Source organism: Aegilops tauschii, chromosome 4 (assembly GCF_002575655.3).
Source record: "Aegilops tauschii subsp. strangulata cultivar AL8/78 chromosome 4, Aet v6.0, whole genome shotgun sequence".
Lineage (NCBI taxonomy): Eukaryota > Viridiplantae > Streptophyta > Magnoliopsida > Poales > Poaceae > Aegilops > Aegilops tauschii.
Window position 1 is genome coordinate 453109540 of NC_053038.3, and position 19544 is coordinate 453129083.

At 56.4% G+C, this 19544-nt stretch overlaps 1 protein-coding gene across 1 annotated transcript; it reads left to right on the plus strand.

Moving 5' to 3' along the window:
* The first annotated feature begins 11999 nt into the window (after positions 1 to 11999).
* On the plus strand, positions 12000 to 12548 carry LOC109758149 (uncharacterized). The gene has a single exon (XM_020316993.1). The coding sequence runs from the start codon at positions 12000 to 12002 to the stop codon at positions 12546 to 12548; it is 549 nt and encodes a 182-aa protein (XP_020172582.1).
* The last annotated feature ends 6996 nt before the right edge of the window (positions 12549 to 19544 follow it).

Sequence of the window (19544 nt, forward strand, 5' to 3'; positions counted from 1 at the left end):
TCTTCAGAAGGGTGCGCCCAGACCTCGTGGCAACCCCGGTGGAGCGCGGCGACCCCTCGACCAGGCGCTCGCCGGTGTCGTCGTCATCAGAGAAGGCATGGAGGAGCTCGCTCTGCCGTGGGGGGGAGGTCTCCCCCACCCCCTCCAAGGTCGCCTCCGAGTCCTCTTTCCCCTCCTCCCCGAAGAGATCGCCGGAGGACACCAGCACCGGGGAGCTCGGGAGCTGGGAAGGCTTTAGTGGCACGAGCCCCCGCTCGTTGAACACAGGCATGGCGGCGGCCACCTCCTCCCCGTCGTCACAGCGGTACAATGGGAGATGGGTTTCTGGGGGGCTGCCCAGGTCCTTCTTGAGCAAGGTGCGCACGGCCTTGCTCAGCTCCTCGTCAGACAGGTCACCCGGGCGCAACCGGAGGTCGTCTTCCGCGCCCTTGAAGCTCCACGGGGTGCGCGAGTGCGCGTGGAGCGGAGCCAGATGCTGCGTCAGGAACTCCTTGATGATCATGGCCCCTGTCAGCTTTGCCGCCTTCAGGTCAGCCGTCAACTTCTCCAGCAACCGCTCCACCCAGGGGTCGGTGAGCTTCTCTTGGGCCCACCGGTCCAGCTTCGTCGGGAAGACGGTCGGCAGCTCCAGCCGGGTGTGGGAGCGCTTGGTGTCCATGAAGATCCACTTGTGCCGTAAGTCTTCCACCTTCTTCCCGGCCCTCGAGATCGCGTTCCTGCCATGAGCCGCGATGAAGCTGGCGCACCCGGAGCAATGGGAGTCGCCCATCCAGAGGTAGAAGAAGTGGCGGAAAAGCGCGACGGAGGGCATCACCCCCACAAACACCTCGCAGTAGAAGGCAAAGATAGACAGGAGGAGGATGAAATTGGGATGAAGGTGAAGGGCATGGATCCGGTAATGGTTGAGGATGGCAAGGAAGAAATTGGAGAAGGGGGGACGAGCCCCGCGAAGACGTTGTGCAGAAAAAAGGGGTAAAAGGTTTCACCCAAGGTTTCCGGCATGGCGGAGCCGACCCCGAGTGCCGTCTCCCCTCCCTCATTGCCGCCGCACGCCGTCAGCGGGAGCACGGCGGCAAGGTGCTTCTCCTTAGCATCGGAGGACGCGCTCAGGGCCGGCTCGAACCAGGAGGCCGAGCGTGTAGCAGGGGCTGACGACTTCGCCTTGTCGGTGGCCATCGGTGACGAGTTCCGGGAAAGGATTCAGCAGATCTGGAGGCGCTCTGAGCAGAGTGAGAAGGGGATCTTGAGCAAGATGAAGGGAAGGAAATGAAGGCTCAGCGGCAGGCGCCATCCTTTTTTTCAGCCCGGAGCAGTTGCCGAGACCGCGTGGGGAAGCGGAGACGCCCACATCCCATCAAGTGCCACGCGTCGACCAAGGCCGCTAGCGATTGGGGACCGCAACGCTCAGCCCTTGCCCTTTGGCTTCGCCTCGAAGCCAAGTTCGAGCGCGCCTTGGGCCCGAGGGCTACTGCCGGCATTCTGGGACCCGGGGTACCCATACTTGCCTGCCTACGGCCCATGGCGTGGCTCCTTCGATGGCCTAGTATGGCCCACCTTCAGCATCAACAAGACCCTCGCGAGGGGCCAAGCCTCACGAGGCAGACGACACCAAGACCTCCAGAAGGAGCGGCCTCCTCAGGCCGGCTACTGAGGAGCGGAGATTTCTATGCAAGCCTCACCTCGTGAGGTTCAGATGACGTGAGCCGTGACGACCAAGGCCAGGCGGGCGCCAGCGGGCGCAGGACAGCAGTTTCCTCTTTGGTGCTAAGGAGGCAAGTGTAGGCGCGGAGTCCTGAGGAATCAGCCAAAGGTTTCCATTCCCATGCAACAAGACCAAGACCGCCAAGACAGCGGGACCGAGGTCATCGCCGAGCCCACCACGACGTCTCGACCATAGGCTTTTGCAAGCAGAGACTACTTTTGTCAGGATAAGATGTACTAGTTGTCTCCCTTCGAATTTGGCCGTTGTGGGATCCCTTCCCGCCACCATTTTGGGGGAAGAGGACCGAGGCCACTATGAATAGGACCTGGCCACCACCATAGGAGGGGATCCAGATCATGGAGGAGATCCAGATCACTCAGCTCATCCTCTCCCCCACCAGTTCAAGAACACACCTCCTAAGGTCGTTCTTCCACTATACTAGTTCATCCTCAGCCCACCTCGAGGCCAATCCACCACAAAGCAGGAGTAGGGTTTTACACCGCAAGGTGGCTTGAACCTGGGTAAACTGCCGTGTCCTCTTTCCTTTGAGTTCGGCGAGCTAGGCCGTGGGACCGACGGGTTGGCAGACTGGGAAGGTTGAGTTCTTCGCACGCACCCCAGAGTTCGAATCTATCTAGGGTTTGCGGAGCCCGAAATCCGACAAAATTGCCTAGTAAGGATGAAATAATTGGTATTGCTTCTATTGTTGTGCCACCTACTGATCCTCTAGAATAATATCTGCTAGACCATGAAAATGATTTACATATGCATGAAAGAAATGAAATAGATAATATTTTCTTTGAACAACATCCACTGCTTAAACATAATTTGCCTATTGAAATTCTAGGAGGTCCTCCTCCACCTAAAGGCAATCCTGTGTTTGAATTAAAACAATTGCCACACACTTTGAAATATGCTTATCTTGATGAGAAGAAGATATATCCTGTTATTATAAGTGCTAACCTTTCAGAACATGAAGAAGAGAGATTACTGAAAGTTCTAAGGAAGCACCGAGCTCCTATTGGATATACTCTTGATGACTTAAAGGGCGTTAGTCCTACTCTATGTCAGCACAAGATTAATATGGAACCTGATGCTAAACTCATTGTTGATCACCAACGTCGGTTAAATCCGAAGATGAAAGAAGTGGTAAGAACGGAAATATTAAAACTTCTGGAAATAGGTATAATCTATCCTATAGCTGATAGTAGATGGGTAAGTCCTTTTCATTGTGTCCCTAAGGAAGGAGGTATTACTGTTATTCCTAATGATAAGAATGAACTTATTCCACAGAGAATTGTTACAGGCTATAGAATGGTAATTGATTTTAGAAAATTAAACAAAGTAACTAGAAAAGATCATTACCCTCTGACTTCTATTGATCTAATTCTAGAAAGATTATCTAAGCACACACATTTTTGCTTCCTTGATGGATACTCTGGTTTTTCACAAATACCTGTTTCGCAACCTGATCAAGAAAAGACCACTTTCACTTGTACCTTTGGAACTTATGCTTATAGACGTATGCCTTTTGGTTTATGCAATGCACCTGCTACCTTTCAAAGATTTATGACTACTATATTCTTTGATTTTTGTGAAAAGATTGTTGAAGTTTTCATGGATGACTTTTCTGTTTATGAGAAGTCTTTTGATGATTGTTTAAGCACTCTTGATCGAGTTTTGCAGGGATGCGAGCAAACAAATCTTGTCTTGAATTGGGAGAAGTGCCACTTTATGGTTAATGAAGGTATTGTTTTGGGCCATAAAATTTCTGAAAGAGGTATTGAAGTGGACAAAGCTAAGGTTGATGCAATTGAGAAAATGCCATGTCCTAAAGATATCAAAGGTATTCGTAGTTTATTAGGTCATGTTGGTTTCTATAGGAGGTTTATCAAAGACTTTTCTAAAATTTCTAGGCCCCTTACAATTTTTTTGCAAAAGGATGTTCCTTTTGTTTTTTATGATGATTGTTTCAAAGCCTTTGAAACACTCAAGAAAGCCTTAATTTCTGCATCTATTGTTCAACCACCTGACTGGAACTTGCCTTTTGAAATTATGTGTGATGATAGTGATTATGCTATTGGTGTTGTTCTAGGACAAAGAGTTGACAAGAAACTAAATGTTATTCACTATGCTAGAACTACTGCATGATGCTGCTAACGTGACACTACGATTAGAGACCCTTCGACGAAACTGTGTACAATGCAATAATCACAAACAGTGGTGTAAAAAACCGTCAAAAAAGGTGCAAAACATTTGCGATGATAGATGCATCAAACACGGTTCAGATTTTCGTTGTGTGTGCGATGGAAGGCATACGGTTCAGTTCAATTAACTGTTTGCGATGAGGAGGAACAAAAGAAACAGGCAGCCAGATGAAGGTGTGTGCGATATACAGCATACGGTTCACTCGGATGAACTGTTTGTGATTAGGCAAAACAAAAGAAACGGTCAGCCAGGTCAAGGTGTGTGCGATATACGGCATGCGGTTCACTCGGATGAACTATTTGTGTTGAGACAAGAGAACAGAAACGGTTCAATATAACAAGATGTGTGTGATACGCGGCAAATAGCTCTGTAATCAGAAATGTGTGCGAAGACCGATAATAACACAGACGGTTGCTGCTAATATGACATGTGTGTTGTGCGATGGGATTGCATACAGAACAACAACATATAGATATACACACACTTATAAGGACATGGTTGCATAACCAAATTAAACACCCACTTACATAGGTGGCTACTACAACCATGGCATTTGCACACACCAAAGTTAACTATTACATGCATAATTACATAGGTGGCTACTACACACATGAAATTTCCACACACCAATAAAGTAAACTATATATTACATGCATGATTAACTAGCATAAACGATCATCTGATCATCATCTACTTCTTGTGACGCTTGCTCTGCTTGTGGCTCGATCCGGGCTCATCGATTTGGGTAACGAGGCACTTCCTCATGTCAATGATCCGCCTGTGCATCTCGTAGCATGTGTACACGCTCTTGGCCGCGAACTTGAGGCGAGGTTCATCTAGTTACCGCATCCAGGCCCTGTGCCAGGATACGGGACTTGTTCTCTGGGCATCCAACTTCATCTTTTCGTAGTAGGGGTCGATGATGGCTGAGGCGAGTTCAACCAGGGAGTCCTTTGTGCTGCTCCAGACCCTGTAGTGCTCACAGATTTTGACAAGGTTCTCGCAGGCCAAGCCCGTAACCCTGAGGGCTTTTACATCGTCGGTGGTTTCCATCGTGGCGAACTTGTAGTTGGTGCTGTTGACAAACCTGTTGAAATGGTCGCAAGGCTCTGTGGCCATGCAGTAGTGGTAGATGAGGACATGATGGCGCACACACAACTGGGAGGCGGCAACCTTCTGATCTATGTCAGGATGACCGGCGGTGTACTGGAGGTCGATGCCGACCACCTTGTACTTGTCTCAAGCAAGCAACTGCTCAACGCTGTTGATGTAGTCGTCCACCACAGCCGGGTTGATGGTTTACACCACCGAGAGATCTGTCTCCCTCGCATGGGTCTCCACTCTATGCTCGTCGAACTCCATTGGAGCGCCGCTAGACATCCCCTCTCTATGTGTCGTCGTGGGTGTGCTTGTTGTGTTGCGGGGCGCGATCGAAAGGTTGAAGACACAGTTATAATGGCCGCGGGAATTAAAGGGGAAGCCAGACGGCCAGGAATATCGGCAGGCCCTGATGGCAGTTCTAATTTGTAGCATGTAACTCCATTGTGCCGCACATAACTGCATCGCATGGCAACGTGCGCGGCGCAACCGCATGCATATGGGCCCGCCGACGTGATCGTGCGCACGCCCAACCGCTGGCAGAGCGTGCCCAAATTCAAACATTGCATCGGGATGCCCATGTATCGATTAGACAAAACTGTGTGAGCAAGGCGGGCGGCAGTCCAAGGCTGTCTCGCTTCCCGGTGAGAACGACTGCTTAATCTATGAATGAAATCTATGCTTAATTACTGAATTTTAGTTGCAAAAATTAGATAGTGCTATTGATTTTTAGCTGCATATTTTGACAAATCGCAGTGTCTCTTGGCTTAGCGCCGAAGTCTGGCTTTAATTTGCATACCGTAATCTGAACCATTTGCGTTGAAGAGATGCACACTTCCTGCGTTGAATAGCTTGCATGCTTCCTGGTGAGCCTGCGCACCGGACTGCGCTTGCACACCTCCCGTTCAGTCAAGCAGCTGTCTGCACGGCACCTCCTATAGCCATAAAAACCAAGACACGTGGGGTTACGTGAATGGTTAACAGAACGCACACGGTTTTAATTATACAAACATTTATGATATTAAAGTGGTAGCTATTTTTTCAAAATGCCTTTGTTGGTTGTTATTCGAGTGCGTCTTCTCTCAAAATGGACACGAAAAATACCACAGCATGTCGGCTGCCATTCCATGATAGCATGCCAAGTTTCAGAGGAGTTTTGGATTTATTAGAATTTAAAAACCAGGTATCTCAACATTTTGCCGGCAATCAACAATGCCCTGGTGTTTGAAATTCATTCTCATTTCTTGCATGGGACCTAAGCATGCACCCAAGGACACATATTTGATTTTTCAACCAATTTATATGCACTGGAGCATGTGCATGTATTTCAAATTCGAATTATGCACATAAAATGCCAAGAAAACCCAGTTAATGTATAAAAATGTCCAAACGAACGCTAAAAATTCCAAAACTTACCACAACACTCGTGTTGTTCTATGTTGACACTAGAAAATTGTGACGCCCGGATAATTAAGTGACAGTAATCCTATGTTAATGGCGCCAGGTCATCACGATTACTGTTGTTAAACTCACGTTGGTTCGAATCCGGTCCAAATTCAAATTTAAAATAAAGTCAAAAATAAAATTTTCAAATGTCAAAGCTAAAATGTTCAAGGTGTTGCAAATATTCCATAACTAATTATAGTGGTGAACCAACAGTTTTTGCAAAGTGTCTTAATGCCCTAAACTAATTAAAGCAGTAACTAGTTAGAAGAAAAAGGAAAGAAAATGCAAAGTAAATAAAAAGAGAAAGGCCCCTGACACCTCCTGGGCCTCGGCCCACCCCCACCCGAGCCAGCCCACCTAACCCCCCCACCGGTCTCCTTCTCCCCTGTTCCCGTGGCACGGTCGCTACAGGGGCATGGTTAACCCGACCACCTCGCCGGCGTCGCCGCGGGGAGGATAAGGCCGCCACCCGCGCCTCCTCGGGCTCCTCCTCCTGCCACTCCACTCACCCCACTCCCTCTGGACCCTCTCTCTCCCTCGTCGCTCTCTGCCTCGCGCGTCTGAGTGCTGCCATGGACGCGCCCCGGTGAAGCTCGCAGCCACCCCGGGCCACGAGAAGGCGTCCGGGAGCTCCTTCGTGGTCAGATCCATCACCACCCCGAAGGGCTCGAACTAGGAGGCCCTGAGCACTCGCCATCGGTCATCTTCTTCGCATCCGGTCATCACTTCCCCGCCCCAGATCTCCATCCTCAGCGCTTCCCCGGCCTCCCGAGCACGTCATCGAGAACCGCTGGGAGGCCCTTCCCCGATTCCCCTTGTTTCCCCTTTGATTCCGTTGCAGTAGTCGCCTGTACGAGCCGGCGGCCGCCATGGCCGAATCTCAGTGTCCGCGTACCGTGTGCCTGCTGCTCCTTGCGCTGCTCTGTTTGCTGCCTCCGCTCTACTAGTACGATGTTGCTGCCTATTGCTGCTCCTCTGCCCCGCTCGCCGCTCGCTACCGCCCGCGTGCCCTGCTCCGGCTACTGCTGCTGCGTGCTGCGGCGCGGCCTACTACAGCCGCTTCGCCTGCGCACGCCCACCCTTCACCCACACTGCGCGCCCAGCTGCGCGTTGGCCGCGCCCCGGGCGTGCGAGCATGCCCGCCTCCCAGGTGATGCGCTGCTGCATGCTGCTGGGCCTGCTGGCTACAGCCGCCGGCGTCCCTGCATTATGCGTGCGTGCGTGCCCGCGTCCCGGCCTACTGCTTGCACCATCGCTGCTTTGCTGTTGCTGCCGCTACCTGCTGCTGTCACCGCGTACTAGCTCCCATTGCCACCCGTGTATGCCGGTGCTCGCCGCTGCTGTCCCGCGCTCACCTCGGCTGCGGCCGTGGCCATGGCCAAGTGCCTGTGCGTTCAAGTCTGTTTCAATGTCAAGTAGGCCGCACTTGTACTATTCATTGGTTGACCAGTCAATTGTTGACTGAGTCAAACCCAGCCCCTGGCCCCACCGGTCATACATAGTGGGTAGGTGTTGTTGTGTAAAAAAGGTATTCACTGTTTCTAACTCGAATTAGAATGAATCCAGGAAATCATTTAAACTTCAGAAAATCATAGAAAATAATCTGTAACTCGGATGAAAAAGTTTTATACATGAAAGTTGCTCAGAACGACGAGATGAATCTGAATAAACTGTCCGTTCATCTGCCACGCGTCCCTAGCATAGAGAACCTACAACCGTCCCCCTCCGGTTCGTCTGTCAGAAAATGCCGGACTTCGGGAAAACATTCCCGGATGTTATCCCCCTTCGTCGGTATCGAGTAACACTACGTTAGAACACCCTTAGCACCGCATATCATCATGCCATGCTTAGTAATGCATCTGTGTGCTCCGTCTTTACTGTTTCTTTCCCCTCTTCTTCTCTGGCTCCCTCGAGACTGCTGCTGATGCCCCTGTGATCGACTACGTCGACGACGACTCTTCTTCCCTTTCAGCAGAGCTTCCAGGCAAGCCCCCCCCCTTTGATCATCCCGATATCACCCATTCCATTCTCTCATGCTTTCTTTAGATTTTTGCTACTGTAATTGATTGCTCCTATTCTGATGCATCGCCCGCTTCTGTTGTTGTACCTTACCTGCTTATTCTAAACGGCTTAGTATAGGTTGGTTAGTGATCCATCAATGACCCCCACCTTGTCCTTGTTTCCCCTGCTTCATAATCGACGACTCGATCAATGTCGGGGGGTGAACCCCAGGCAGGCAACGGAACCCGGATCCTTTTCAAAAGCAACGGGGCCAATGACTCCCCTCAAGCCGGCTCACGCTTGGCCGGGTCACCCGACCCAGCCAAGCCCCTTGACCCGGCCGAATTCCTCAACCCGGCCCCGACAGCTGGCGCAAGGCAGCCAAACCCGGCGCACCAAGACTTCTCCAACAAGCCAGCTCCCCTTTGGCGTGTTCCCCAACCCGGCCATGGGTCAGCTCCCATCCCATCCAGGCCGTACGATGGGACGAGTCTTCATTCAGAGATGAGCAAGGCAATAGTGCCCCTCCCATGCCCCTGGTCAGCCGGGCGTGGCAACAGTGCCCCACCTACCCGCTGACTAGGGTTGGGGTGGCTACAGTGCACACGTCGTCACTGCTAACGCCAGCAAGCGGTGACCTGACAGAGCGCCACTGTAGCAGACTCAACCCGGCCACTCCCTGACGATCGACAAGACGGCAAACAGTGCCCCTACACCCGGCGGGTCCCATGCTCGGAGAACCCGGCGGGTCCCAGCACCGGCTTCCCGGACGATGACAACCCGACCCCACAGCCTTGTAACATTATCACTGTACCCCTGGGGGGTTAGCCTATAAAACCCCCCAGGAGCCCTCATGCATACGGGCAAGCAACTTGCACGCACCACAAGAACACATTCACACACACCCAGGAGAAGGGAGTAGCCTAAGCCCTGGCCAGCCTTCCTTCTTGTTCCATACAGCTCTAGGAGCGACTCTGTACTATTACATATAAACCACACTCGGCAGGACTAGGGGTGTTAACTCTCCGGAGAGCCCCGAACCTGGGTATGTCTTGCGTCCCGCGCTCACTCATGCCGACCTCGCCTCTGAAGCCCACCAGTGCCCTCGAGCCTCCTCCTCTCTTTAGCCATCCCTTGGCATCTACCGTGCGCCCACCACGACAGTTGGCGCCCACCATGGGGCAGCTCGAGGTCCTGGCCGGAAGCATGTTCCAGACAGGGCTCCCCTCCGACTCCGACGAGCCCGTCACGCTGGCGGACGACGTCATCGACGCGCTCGCCGCTTCCTTCGCCGCACTGCACATCTCCGACGCGCCCGCGGCCGATGAGTACCCCAGCGAGGTACTTGACTTCTCTGACTCCCCTTCTCCCTCGGCGGCGGTACTCCCGCCAGAGGAACGGACCTCTGCGTCGAGGTCTTCATCACTGATATCGGCGCCTCTTCCTCGTTCAGCGCGGCGAGGAAGGCCAGTGAAGCCAGGGCCGCAGCGGACCGGGCCGGCTCGCCCAACCCGCTGTGCGCCACGATGCAGAGCCTTCATGTCCCCATCGCCACCGACATCGACGCCTCCAACATCGTTGAGGCCCAGACTCGGCTCGAGGAGGACCGCCAGCGCCTGCTGGACCTGAACGAGATGCTTGCCGCCATGCAGCGACGCCTGGACTCCGCTCAGTTGGAGCGCAACGCCGCCTACAGCTTCACGCCCCCCGCGGCCGAGCCAAGCCGGGTCGCCGACGTGCGATCCTGGGCAGGCGAGGCCGCGCCTTTGGCGTCATCCCGCCCGTCTACGAGACTCCCGTGAAGAACATGTGTGCCGCCCAGGCGGCCGCAGTCGGTCTGGGTCAGCTCGCGGGCAAGGAGCTGAAGGAGCGCCTCAAGCGGGTGAACGACCTCCTCGACGCGGCCAACGCGCAGCAGGACCGCCTCAACCAACTCGCCAAGCCGGTGGGATCCAGCTCCCTCCGTGCCGACGGACCCGGCGACCACCAGAGCACGGCGTCTTCGCCATCCGGCGAGGTGCACTCCGGCCGCACCCGGACCCGGCGCAACCCCGCCCCGGCGACTGCCGGCGGCTTGGGCGACGAGCCGGCCTTGGAAGACCGACGCAGGCTCGACCCTCCACTCCAACCCGGCCGACGTCCGGCTTTGTTCGACCCGGCCCCCCGCGGCGCGGTCACCAGCCGGCTGGGCGCGCGCGCCATTGACGACACCGACGCCCGCTACCGCCTCGACCAACTCGCCCTTTCCCAGGAGCTGGAGGAAAGCGGCCCCGTCGGGCCAGCGTGCTTCGGCCCGCGCATCCGGGACGAGCCCTTTACCAAAGGGTTCACGCTTCCCTACGACACCCCCAAGTACAACAACACCGTGAAGCCGGAGGACTGGCTCACCGACTACACCACCGCCATCGGCATCGCCGGTGGCAACCACCGTCTCGCCGTGCGCTACGCGCTGCTCATGCTCTAGGGGTCGGCCCGCACGTGGTTGAACAGCCTGTCGGTGGGCATCATCAACACGTGGGTCGACTTCGAGCAAGCCTTCGTACGCAACTTTACAGGGACCTACCGGCGACCCGGCCGCCCCAGCCAGCTCGCCATGTGCATGCACGGACCGGCGAAAACCGGATGCGAGTACCTCGCACGCTGGACCTAACTCCAAAACAGCTGCGAGGGCGTCCACGAAGTCCAAGAAATACAGTACTTCGTCAATGGGTGCCGGGATGGCACCCTCCTCAAGCACAAGCTCTTACGCTTCGAGCCGGCCACCATGGCCGCGCTCATGGTGACGGCAGACATGTACGCCAACGCCGACTCCGCCATGAAGATCCAGGTGGCACTAGATGAAGCCGGCAAAGCAAAGCCGGTTCCCCCTCCGAAGCCGGCCGGCGAAGGAAGCCGGCAGCAGCATAACCAGGAAAACAACAAGCGCGAGGCTGACCAACCGGCCTAGCGCTACGACATCCGGCTCGTCGCGGCCGCCGAGCAGGCGTCCGCGACCGACCCGGGCGCCAAATGCCGGTAGACCGGCAAGACGACATGGCAGCCCGCCATGAGATTCGAGGAGATGCTCGACGCTCTCTGCAAGCACCACAGCGGCGCAAGGCCGTCCACGCACACGCTTCGGCAGTGCACCATCACCCAGCGCCTCATGAGGGGCGACATCCCGCCTCCTCCGGCCCCGGCTCCGGGAGCGGGGCAGCCGCCTCCGCCTCCTCCACCGCCCCCGGCATGCAGCGCGATGCGCAATGATGTCTACCCCGCCCAGAACACGACTTACATCCTCTTCACCAGCCTCGGCGACAACAAGCGCAGTGAGCACCTCCGTCGGCAGGAGGTGAACACCGTCATCCTGGCCAAGCCGGAGTACATGCACTGGTCGGAGCGCTCAGTCAGGTGGACCCAGGAAGACCACCTGGCTGTCATGCCGAACCCGGGTGGCTAGACCCTCGTCCTCAACCCCACCATCGTCGCACCTCGATGCACGTGCATGTTCTCCCGAGTCCTCATCGCTGGTGGCAGCAGCATCAACATCCTCTACCGTGACACCATGACCAAGCTCGGCCTCGAGGCCAAAGACTTGGAGCCGACCCAGACGATCTTCCATGGCATCGTTCCCGGCCTCTCCTGCTCTCCGATCGGCCGGATCCGGCTCGACGTCCTGTTCGGCGACAGCAACCACTTCCGACGCAAGCCGCTCTGGTTCGAGGTGGTGGACCTGTCCAGCGCATACCATGCGCTACTGGGCCGGCCCGCGCTCGCCAAGTTCATGGCGGTCCCTCACTACACTTACCTAAAAATGAAGTTGTCGGGTCCGAAGGGCCTCATCACCATCACTGGTGACTACCGCAAGTCCCTGGAGTGCGCCCGAGAGGGCGCCAAACTGGCCGAGTCACTGGTCATAGCCGAGGAGCGGCGCCAGCTCGACCGAATCGTCGCCCTGGCCAACGAGACGTCGGCCGCACCAGTTCCGGCCGAGGAGCCGGCCGACGAGGCCTCGTTCAAGCCCTCCAAGGAGACCAAGAAAGTGAAGCTGAACCCGGAAGGCCCCAGCTACAGCAAGTACGTTGTCGTGGGCACTCGCCTCGATAGCAAATAGGAAGGCGAGCTCGTCGACTTCCTCCGTGAGAATCGGGATATTTTTGCATGGACCCCAAACGACATGCCAGGTATCCCGAGGAAGTACGCCGAGCACAAACTCCACGTCCGCAAGGACGCTAAGCCTGTCCGTATAACCCCTGCGACGCTTCTCCGAAGAGAAGAGAAGAACCATTGGTGAAGAGGTCACCAACCTTTTGGCGGCCGGCTTCATCATGGAAGTGTTTCACCCCGAGTGGCTGGCCAACCTAGTCCTCGTCCTGAAGAAGAACAAGACTTGGCGCATGTGTATAGATTACACCAGCTTAAACAAGGTCTGCCCCAAGGATCCGTTCGCCCTCCCGCGGATCGACCAAGTCATCGACTCCACCGCCGGCTGTGAGCTCTTGTCCTTCCTGGATGCTTACTCCGGCTATCATTAGATAAAGCTGGACCCAGCCGATGCCCTGAAGACGTCCTTCATCAAGCCCTGTGGGCCGTATTGCTACATCACCATGTCATTCAGCCTGAAGAACGCCGGCGCCACCTTCCAGCGTTGCATGCAGAAATGCTTGCTGCCGCAACTCGGCCGCAACATCCACATCTATGTGGATGACATCGTGCTGAAGACCAATAACCACCTCACGCTCCTCGACGACCTGAAGGAAACCTTCGCCAACCTGCGCGAGTACAAAGTCAAGCTGAACTCGGAGAAGTGCGTTTTCAGCGTCCCGGGCGGAAAGCTACTCGGCTTCCTCGTCTCGGAGCGCGGCATTGAGGCAAACCCGGAGAAGATCAAGGCCATCGAGCGCATGCGCAAGCCGGCTCGGCTACGCGATGTCCAGAAGTTCATGGGCTGCTTGGCCTCGGTCAGCCGGTTTCTCAGCCGGCTGGGCGAGAGGGCCTTGCCCTTGTATCAGCTGATGAAGAAGACAACGCCGTTCGAATGGAACGATCAGGTGGATGAGGCTTTTCGGGACCTCAAGTGCATGCTCTCCACCGCACCAGTCCTGGCCACACCGGCCGAGGAGCCGCTACTGCTTTACATCACCGCCACCTCGCGGTCGGTCAGCACGGTGATGGTGGTCGAGCGACCAGAGGAGGGCAAGGTCCAAGCCGTCCAACGCCCTGTCTACTACCTGAGTGAGGTGCTCTCCGCCTCCAAGCAGAATTACCCGCACTACTAGAAGATGTGTTACGGCATGTACTTCACCGCCAAGAAGTTCAAGCAGTACTTACAAGAGCACGTTGTTACTGCGGTCAGCACGGCCCCCCTCGGCGAGATCATCGGGTGCCGGGACGCCTCTGGCCGGATCGCCAAGTGGGCGCTCGAGTTAGCCGGCCACACCATCCTCTACGAGCCTCACACTATGATCAAGTCCCAAGCCTTGGCCGACTTCCTCGTCGACTGGACCGAGACCCAGTACCTGCCACCACCGCCGGACTCGACGCACTGGCGCATGCACTTCGACGGCTCGAAGATGTGTCTCAGCCTGGGGGTCGGCATCGTGCTGTCCTCCCCGAAGGGCGACCGGCTTCGGTACGCGCTCCAGATCCACTTCACCGCCTCCAACAACGTGCCGAGTACGAAGCCCTTGTGCACGGCCTCCGGCTCGCCAAAGAACTCGGCATCGGTGCATCATGTGCTAGGGTGACTCGGATTTGGTGGTGCAGCAATGTTCCGGCGAGTGGGACGCCCGAGACCCCAACATGGCGAGCTACCGTTTCCTCATCCAGATGCTGTCTGGGTTCTTCGTGGGCTGCGAGTTCCTCCACGTCCCACGCGCAGAAAATGAGGCCGCCGACACGCTCGCCAAGATCGCCTCGTTACGGCAGTCCATCACGTCCGGCGTCTCCCTTGAGCACCTGCACAAGCCGTCCGTCAAGCCGTCTCCGGACTCCGAGTCCATCTACGTCCCGGATGACCCAGCCGCACCTCAACCCGGCCTGGGGACTGCCGATCCCAGCCCGGGGACTGCCGACCCCGGCTCGGGGGCTGCCGCCCCGGAACCCGCTATGGTGGCCGTCTTCGCCGTGGGCCCTGCCCATCTCAGAGTTCCTGGAAAACGGGGTTCTCTCCATGGACGAGACTGAGGCCTGGCAAGTGCAGCGCCGGGCGTCCGCCTACAGCATCATCAACAACGAGCTCGTCAAGCGCAGCTCCATCGGCGTATTTCAGTGCTGCGTCGATAGGACCAGGGCATTGAGATCCTCCTCGACATACACCAGGGCAAGTGCGGGCACCACACCGCCTCGTGGTCCCTGGTGGCCAAGGCTTGCCGCCATGGTTTTGTTGGGTTCTACGGTAGGGTGCGTAGAATGCAAATTAAAATTTTCCTACACGTAGAACAACCAGGAACATGCTATGGGAGATGGATCACATTTCGTTACCACTAGGCGCAGTGCCGTGCAGCGGAAGAAGAGTTGGGGCAGCGCGTCCGCGTGGTTCGTCTCCTCGTTGTCCGATCTCCCTCGAACAGCCGGTCGTTGGATCCCTCGTACAGGTTCGCCGGAGTGGTGCAGGTGCACCACCTCTAAAGCTATCCGCGCGTGCAGGAGGAACGTCGTGCGGCGGACTGCTAGGTCCGATCACACAACTGGTGGCGAGTGGAGGTGTCTATTCGCAACACATGCAAACCCTAGTGACAGCGCCGAAGCGATCAACCGCTGAGTGTGCTGCACCTCCACTTTATATAGGCGTCTGTGGCGGGCTCAACACTTGGGCCTCACACGGACCCTAAAGCCCATAAGTCTACTCGGCCACAATCCGAATACAGCTCGGATCATATCCGACCAGTGTCCTCGGATCTGACCTTGTAGGTTCCTTCCCTTAAGCGTGCGACCCCTTAGGTTCAAGCCGGCTTGGTCGCAGTTCGGATCACCTCCGAACTGCACAGCTGGTAGCGGCCCCTAGGAAGGCATGCCGAACACCAAGCAGACTATGAAGCTGGTTAGGCGAACCTGTACATCATACTTCCATTCCTTTTGCCACACGATATATGTTGTCGGGCTCAAGGCGAGTCTGTCATCCTTGTGCTAGCCCGACCTCTTTCTCGTTCCACTGATGCCGACCATAATCTGGATTATCTCATAATCCTTGTCGCATGGCCATGCTTATCCTGGTCGGATCACACGAGGGGCCCAGATTATATCTCTCCTGATCGGAGGGGCAAATCCCATGTTGCTCGACCACGTCTCGCAGCATGGCACTGGACAAACCCGAAACCTACCTTTGTAACTACCCAGTCACGGTGTAGCGTTTGGTCGGCCCAAAGCAAGTCTGTCACCATCCCGAGTACATGCGTCAGCTCAGGTCTTAGGACATAGAACGTATGTTGTACTAGAGACTCATAGATGACATATCGTTGCGTCTCATAGTTGGGTTTGTTGGACTCGGACCTTATCTCGACTCGGATCCGACTACGTCGAATCCGACCAGATCCATCCAAGTCCATATTATTCGGTTAGCATCCAATGCTCCATGGCTAGTGAGACCAAGCCATCGACCGTGTCATATGCTAGTCTAGTTGGCTGCGCGTCCACACAACCCTTTCGACTAGGGACCTTTTAGGACAGTCATCATACAATGCATAGTCCCACAAACAAGTCACGTACTTGCTGATACACATCATTGATAATGTACAAGGACTATCTTTATTCATAAACACATAGGAAATATCATCATACATGATTGCCTCTAGGGCATATCTCCAACAGGTTTCTACTAGCCCACGGCCCTCCAAGACGCTGAGTCGCTCGTCCTCAAGTGCGAGGTATGCCAGCGCTTCAGCAAGCGCAGCCACCAGCCGGCCTCAGCACTCCGAACCATCCTGATCGCCTGGCTTATCGCGGTCTGGGGACTCGACATGGTGGGGCCCTTCAAGACCGCTCGAGGCGGCATGACGCATTTGCTAGTGGTGGTGGACAAGTTCACCAAATGGATCGAAGCAAGGCCAATCAAGAATCCGGATGGACCGACGGCGGTCTGGTTCATCAAAGACATCGCGGTACGCTACGGCATGCCAAACAGCATCATGACAGACAATGACACCAATTTCGCCAAGGGCGCGCTCGCGCAATACTGCTCCATCTCCGGCATCCGCCTCGTCCTGGCATCCGTTGCACACCCGCAGTCCAACGGCCAGGTCGAGCGGGCCAACGGCCTCATCCTATCCGGCATCAAGCCACGGCTCGTTGAGCCGCTCGTCCGCTCACCCGGCAGCGAGTTGCCGGCCGTCCTCTGGAGCCTCCGCACCATGCCAAACCGGTCGACCGGGTTCACCCCGTTCTTCCTCGTCTACGGAGCCGAAGCTGTCATCCCGACCGACGTCGAGTTCGACTCGTCGTGCATCGTGATGTACACTGAAGCCGAAGCCAAAGAAGCCCGCGAAGACGGCGTCGACCTACTCGAAGAAGCACGCGTCCTGGCGCTCAGCCGGTCAGCCATTTACCAACAAGGCCTGAGGCACTACCACAGCAAGAAGATCAAGCCCCTCGCGTTCCGAGACGGAGACCTCGTCCTCCGACTCGTCCAGCAGCAAGCCGGCTAGCACAAGCTGTCCTCCCCGTGGGAAGGCCCCATCATTGTCAGCAAGGTCTTGTGTGACCGCAACGCCTACTACCTCATCAACGCCAGCAAGTCAAACAAGTGCAAGAGAGACACCGCCGGCGAAGAAACAACCCGGCCGTGGAACGTGGAACTCCTCCGCCCATTTTACAGTTAGATGTGTGCACGTATGTATCGCTGCCTTTTGTAATCGTATGAAAACTATGGAGTCCCCGAACGACGCTCGGGGGCTGCCCCTTTTCGACCAAGCTATTGTGTCCCCTGCATTTGCGCGTAACCACCATCCTCTTCGACCAGCCCGGCCACCGGCTCGACTTGCTCGACCCGGGGGCCCGGGGGCTGGCCGGCTTGGTCACCACCCGCCGCCTTCCTTAGTGATTCCTGACGCATTAAGGTTGCTGCGTCCTCCACTTCGCCCTAGGCCACAGAACCAGCTTCGGCTGTCGGCTGGCAAGCACAACGGGACAAAGGACCAGCGCGCCACGAATACTAAGTCAAGGACCGCCGGGTTACCCAACCCGGCCCCGCCACTTTTAAATTGCCGCATGATCGGCTGCTCGCCAACCGGCTTCGCCAGATTGCCGCCAGCCGGCCCAGTGGGTGTTTCGCTCGCTCTCAATGTTTCAAAGGCCTAAGTACCGCGTGCTCCTCTCAAAGACCGAACTCCTTGTCACGGATCGGAGCCTCGGCCATCAGACTCGCAGGGGGGAGGCTCAAGTGGGGAAGGTCGCAAGAACACGGCTCAAGAAACGGAAGGCAAAAGGTGCAAACATCCATGAAATATATACATCACGAGTTCAAATTTAAATAGGCCCAAGGCCAGAATTCATTACACCCAAGCACCCCTAGTCGGTGGGTGGACCTGCTACCTAACAGAGATTTTTACTAAGTCAAACAGGGCAGCCTTAGGTGTCTCCAGTGCCGGGTCACGCAGCTGCCAGCCCTTCCTCAGTGGCCTCCGAGTCCGCCGAGGTGCCGGTACCTTCCTCCTCGGCATCATCATCACCATAGATGCCCGTCTCCTCAGAGCTGCCCTCCGGGTCGTGCGGAAGCAGGCCATAGTCATCAGCGGGCACAACTCCGCCATCTTCCGCCCGCTCCGGCTGGAACTCGGCATGGAAGGCGAACCCGGCAATGTAGCTGGCCCTGGCAGTGATCCGTCCTGCCTCCGCCCGCAGCTGGTTCTCCGAGCCAGCTCACTGGCCCATCAATGCCTCCAGCGACAGGTCCGGATGCCAAGACATCGCAAACCGGATCGCCATCTCGGCACCGGCACGACCAGCAGAAACGCGCCACTCGTGGAGCCCGTCCGGCCCCACCTCCAACCACCGCGCCAGACGCGAGAAGCTACTCGGCGCAACGGAGCCCGGCCACAGGGCCGCCGTCATCGCCGGGCCGGCCTCAGAGAGCCGCCCCATTTGCTCGCTCAAGACATGCAAACGAGCCTCGGCGGCGGTCATGATCTCCGGGAAGGTCCAAGCCACCTGCGGTCAGTTCCAGAGCCGACGACTCCCTGCGGGTCACACTGAAAGCGGACAACTTCCTCCGCCAGCGGGCGCGTCTTCGGGAAGGCCCTGTCAAGAAGCAAAGCAAGTCAGAAAAAATCACCAAGGACAAAAAGCCAGGATCCCAGCCTGGCAGAACCCAAGGAAAGCACTTACTGGAGAAGGATTCTTCCAGGTACTGCGCTTCGAGCAACATACCGCGCCGCTCCCGGGTGATGGTGCGGTCACGCTCCTGGAGCGTCTTCTCCAAGTCGGCGACCTTGGCGAGGGGCGCCTTCAGCTCAGCGTCCTTGGCCTCGGCCGTCTTCTCGGCCTCCTCACGGCGACGGGTTTCCCCTGACGGGTCTCCTCCGCCACGGCCACCAGCCCCTTCAGGCGTTCCACCTCCGCCTGGAGCTGGCCCTTGTCATCGGCCAGCTTGGCACGTTGCTGGTCAGACTCGGCGAGGGCCCGCTGTGCCTCCACAACCTTGGCGGCTTCCGCCTTGAGGCGCTCCACCTCGGCCTCAAGATGGCGCTTGTCGTCCGACAGTTGCTCCTGCAGCCGACCGATGTCATCAAGCGCCTGCCGGGCTCCCCTCGCCTCCGCCCTCGCCTTCACCACCTCTTCCTCGAGCTGGCCGACGTTGGCAACAAGCCGGTCGTAGTGGAAGCCGGCTCGAATTAGCCGATTCCTCCAAGACAGCACCTCGGCTACAGAAAAAAGATTCAGAAACCAAGCACCACTTTAAGATTCGACCCAACTGCTATGCAGTTGGCCCGAATCTCGGGGGCTACACCCAATGGGTGCGCTAGCGCGCCCCCACTAAAAAAGAGCACGCAAGAAAAATACCTGCGGCAACGCGGAGCTCCTCCTCTTTGGCGGCGAGCTACTCCTTGAGCTGCCGGTGCTTCTCCAGAAGCCGGTTGAAGACGCTGACCCGATAGGAGTCCAGTTGCTGCAAGGA

What these genes read in the sequence shown, in the direction of transcription:
- LOC109758149 (XM_020316993.1), top strand. Translation starts at nt 12,000, where the DNA reads ATGACCAAGCTCGGCCTCGAGGCCAAAGACTTGGAGCCGACCCAGACG.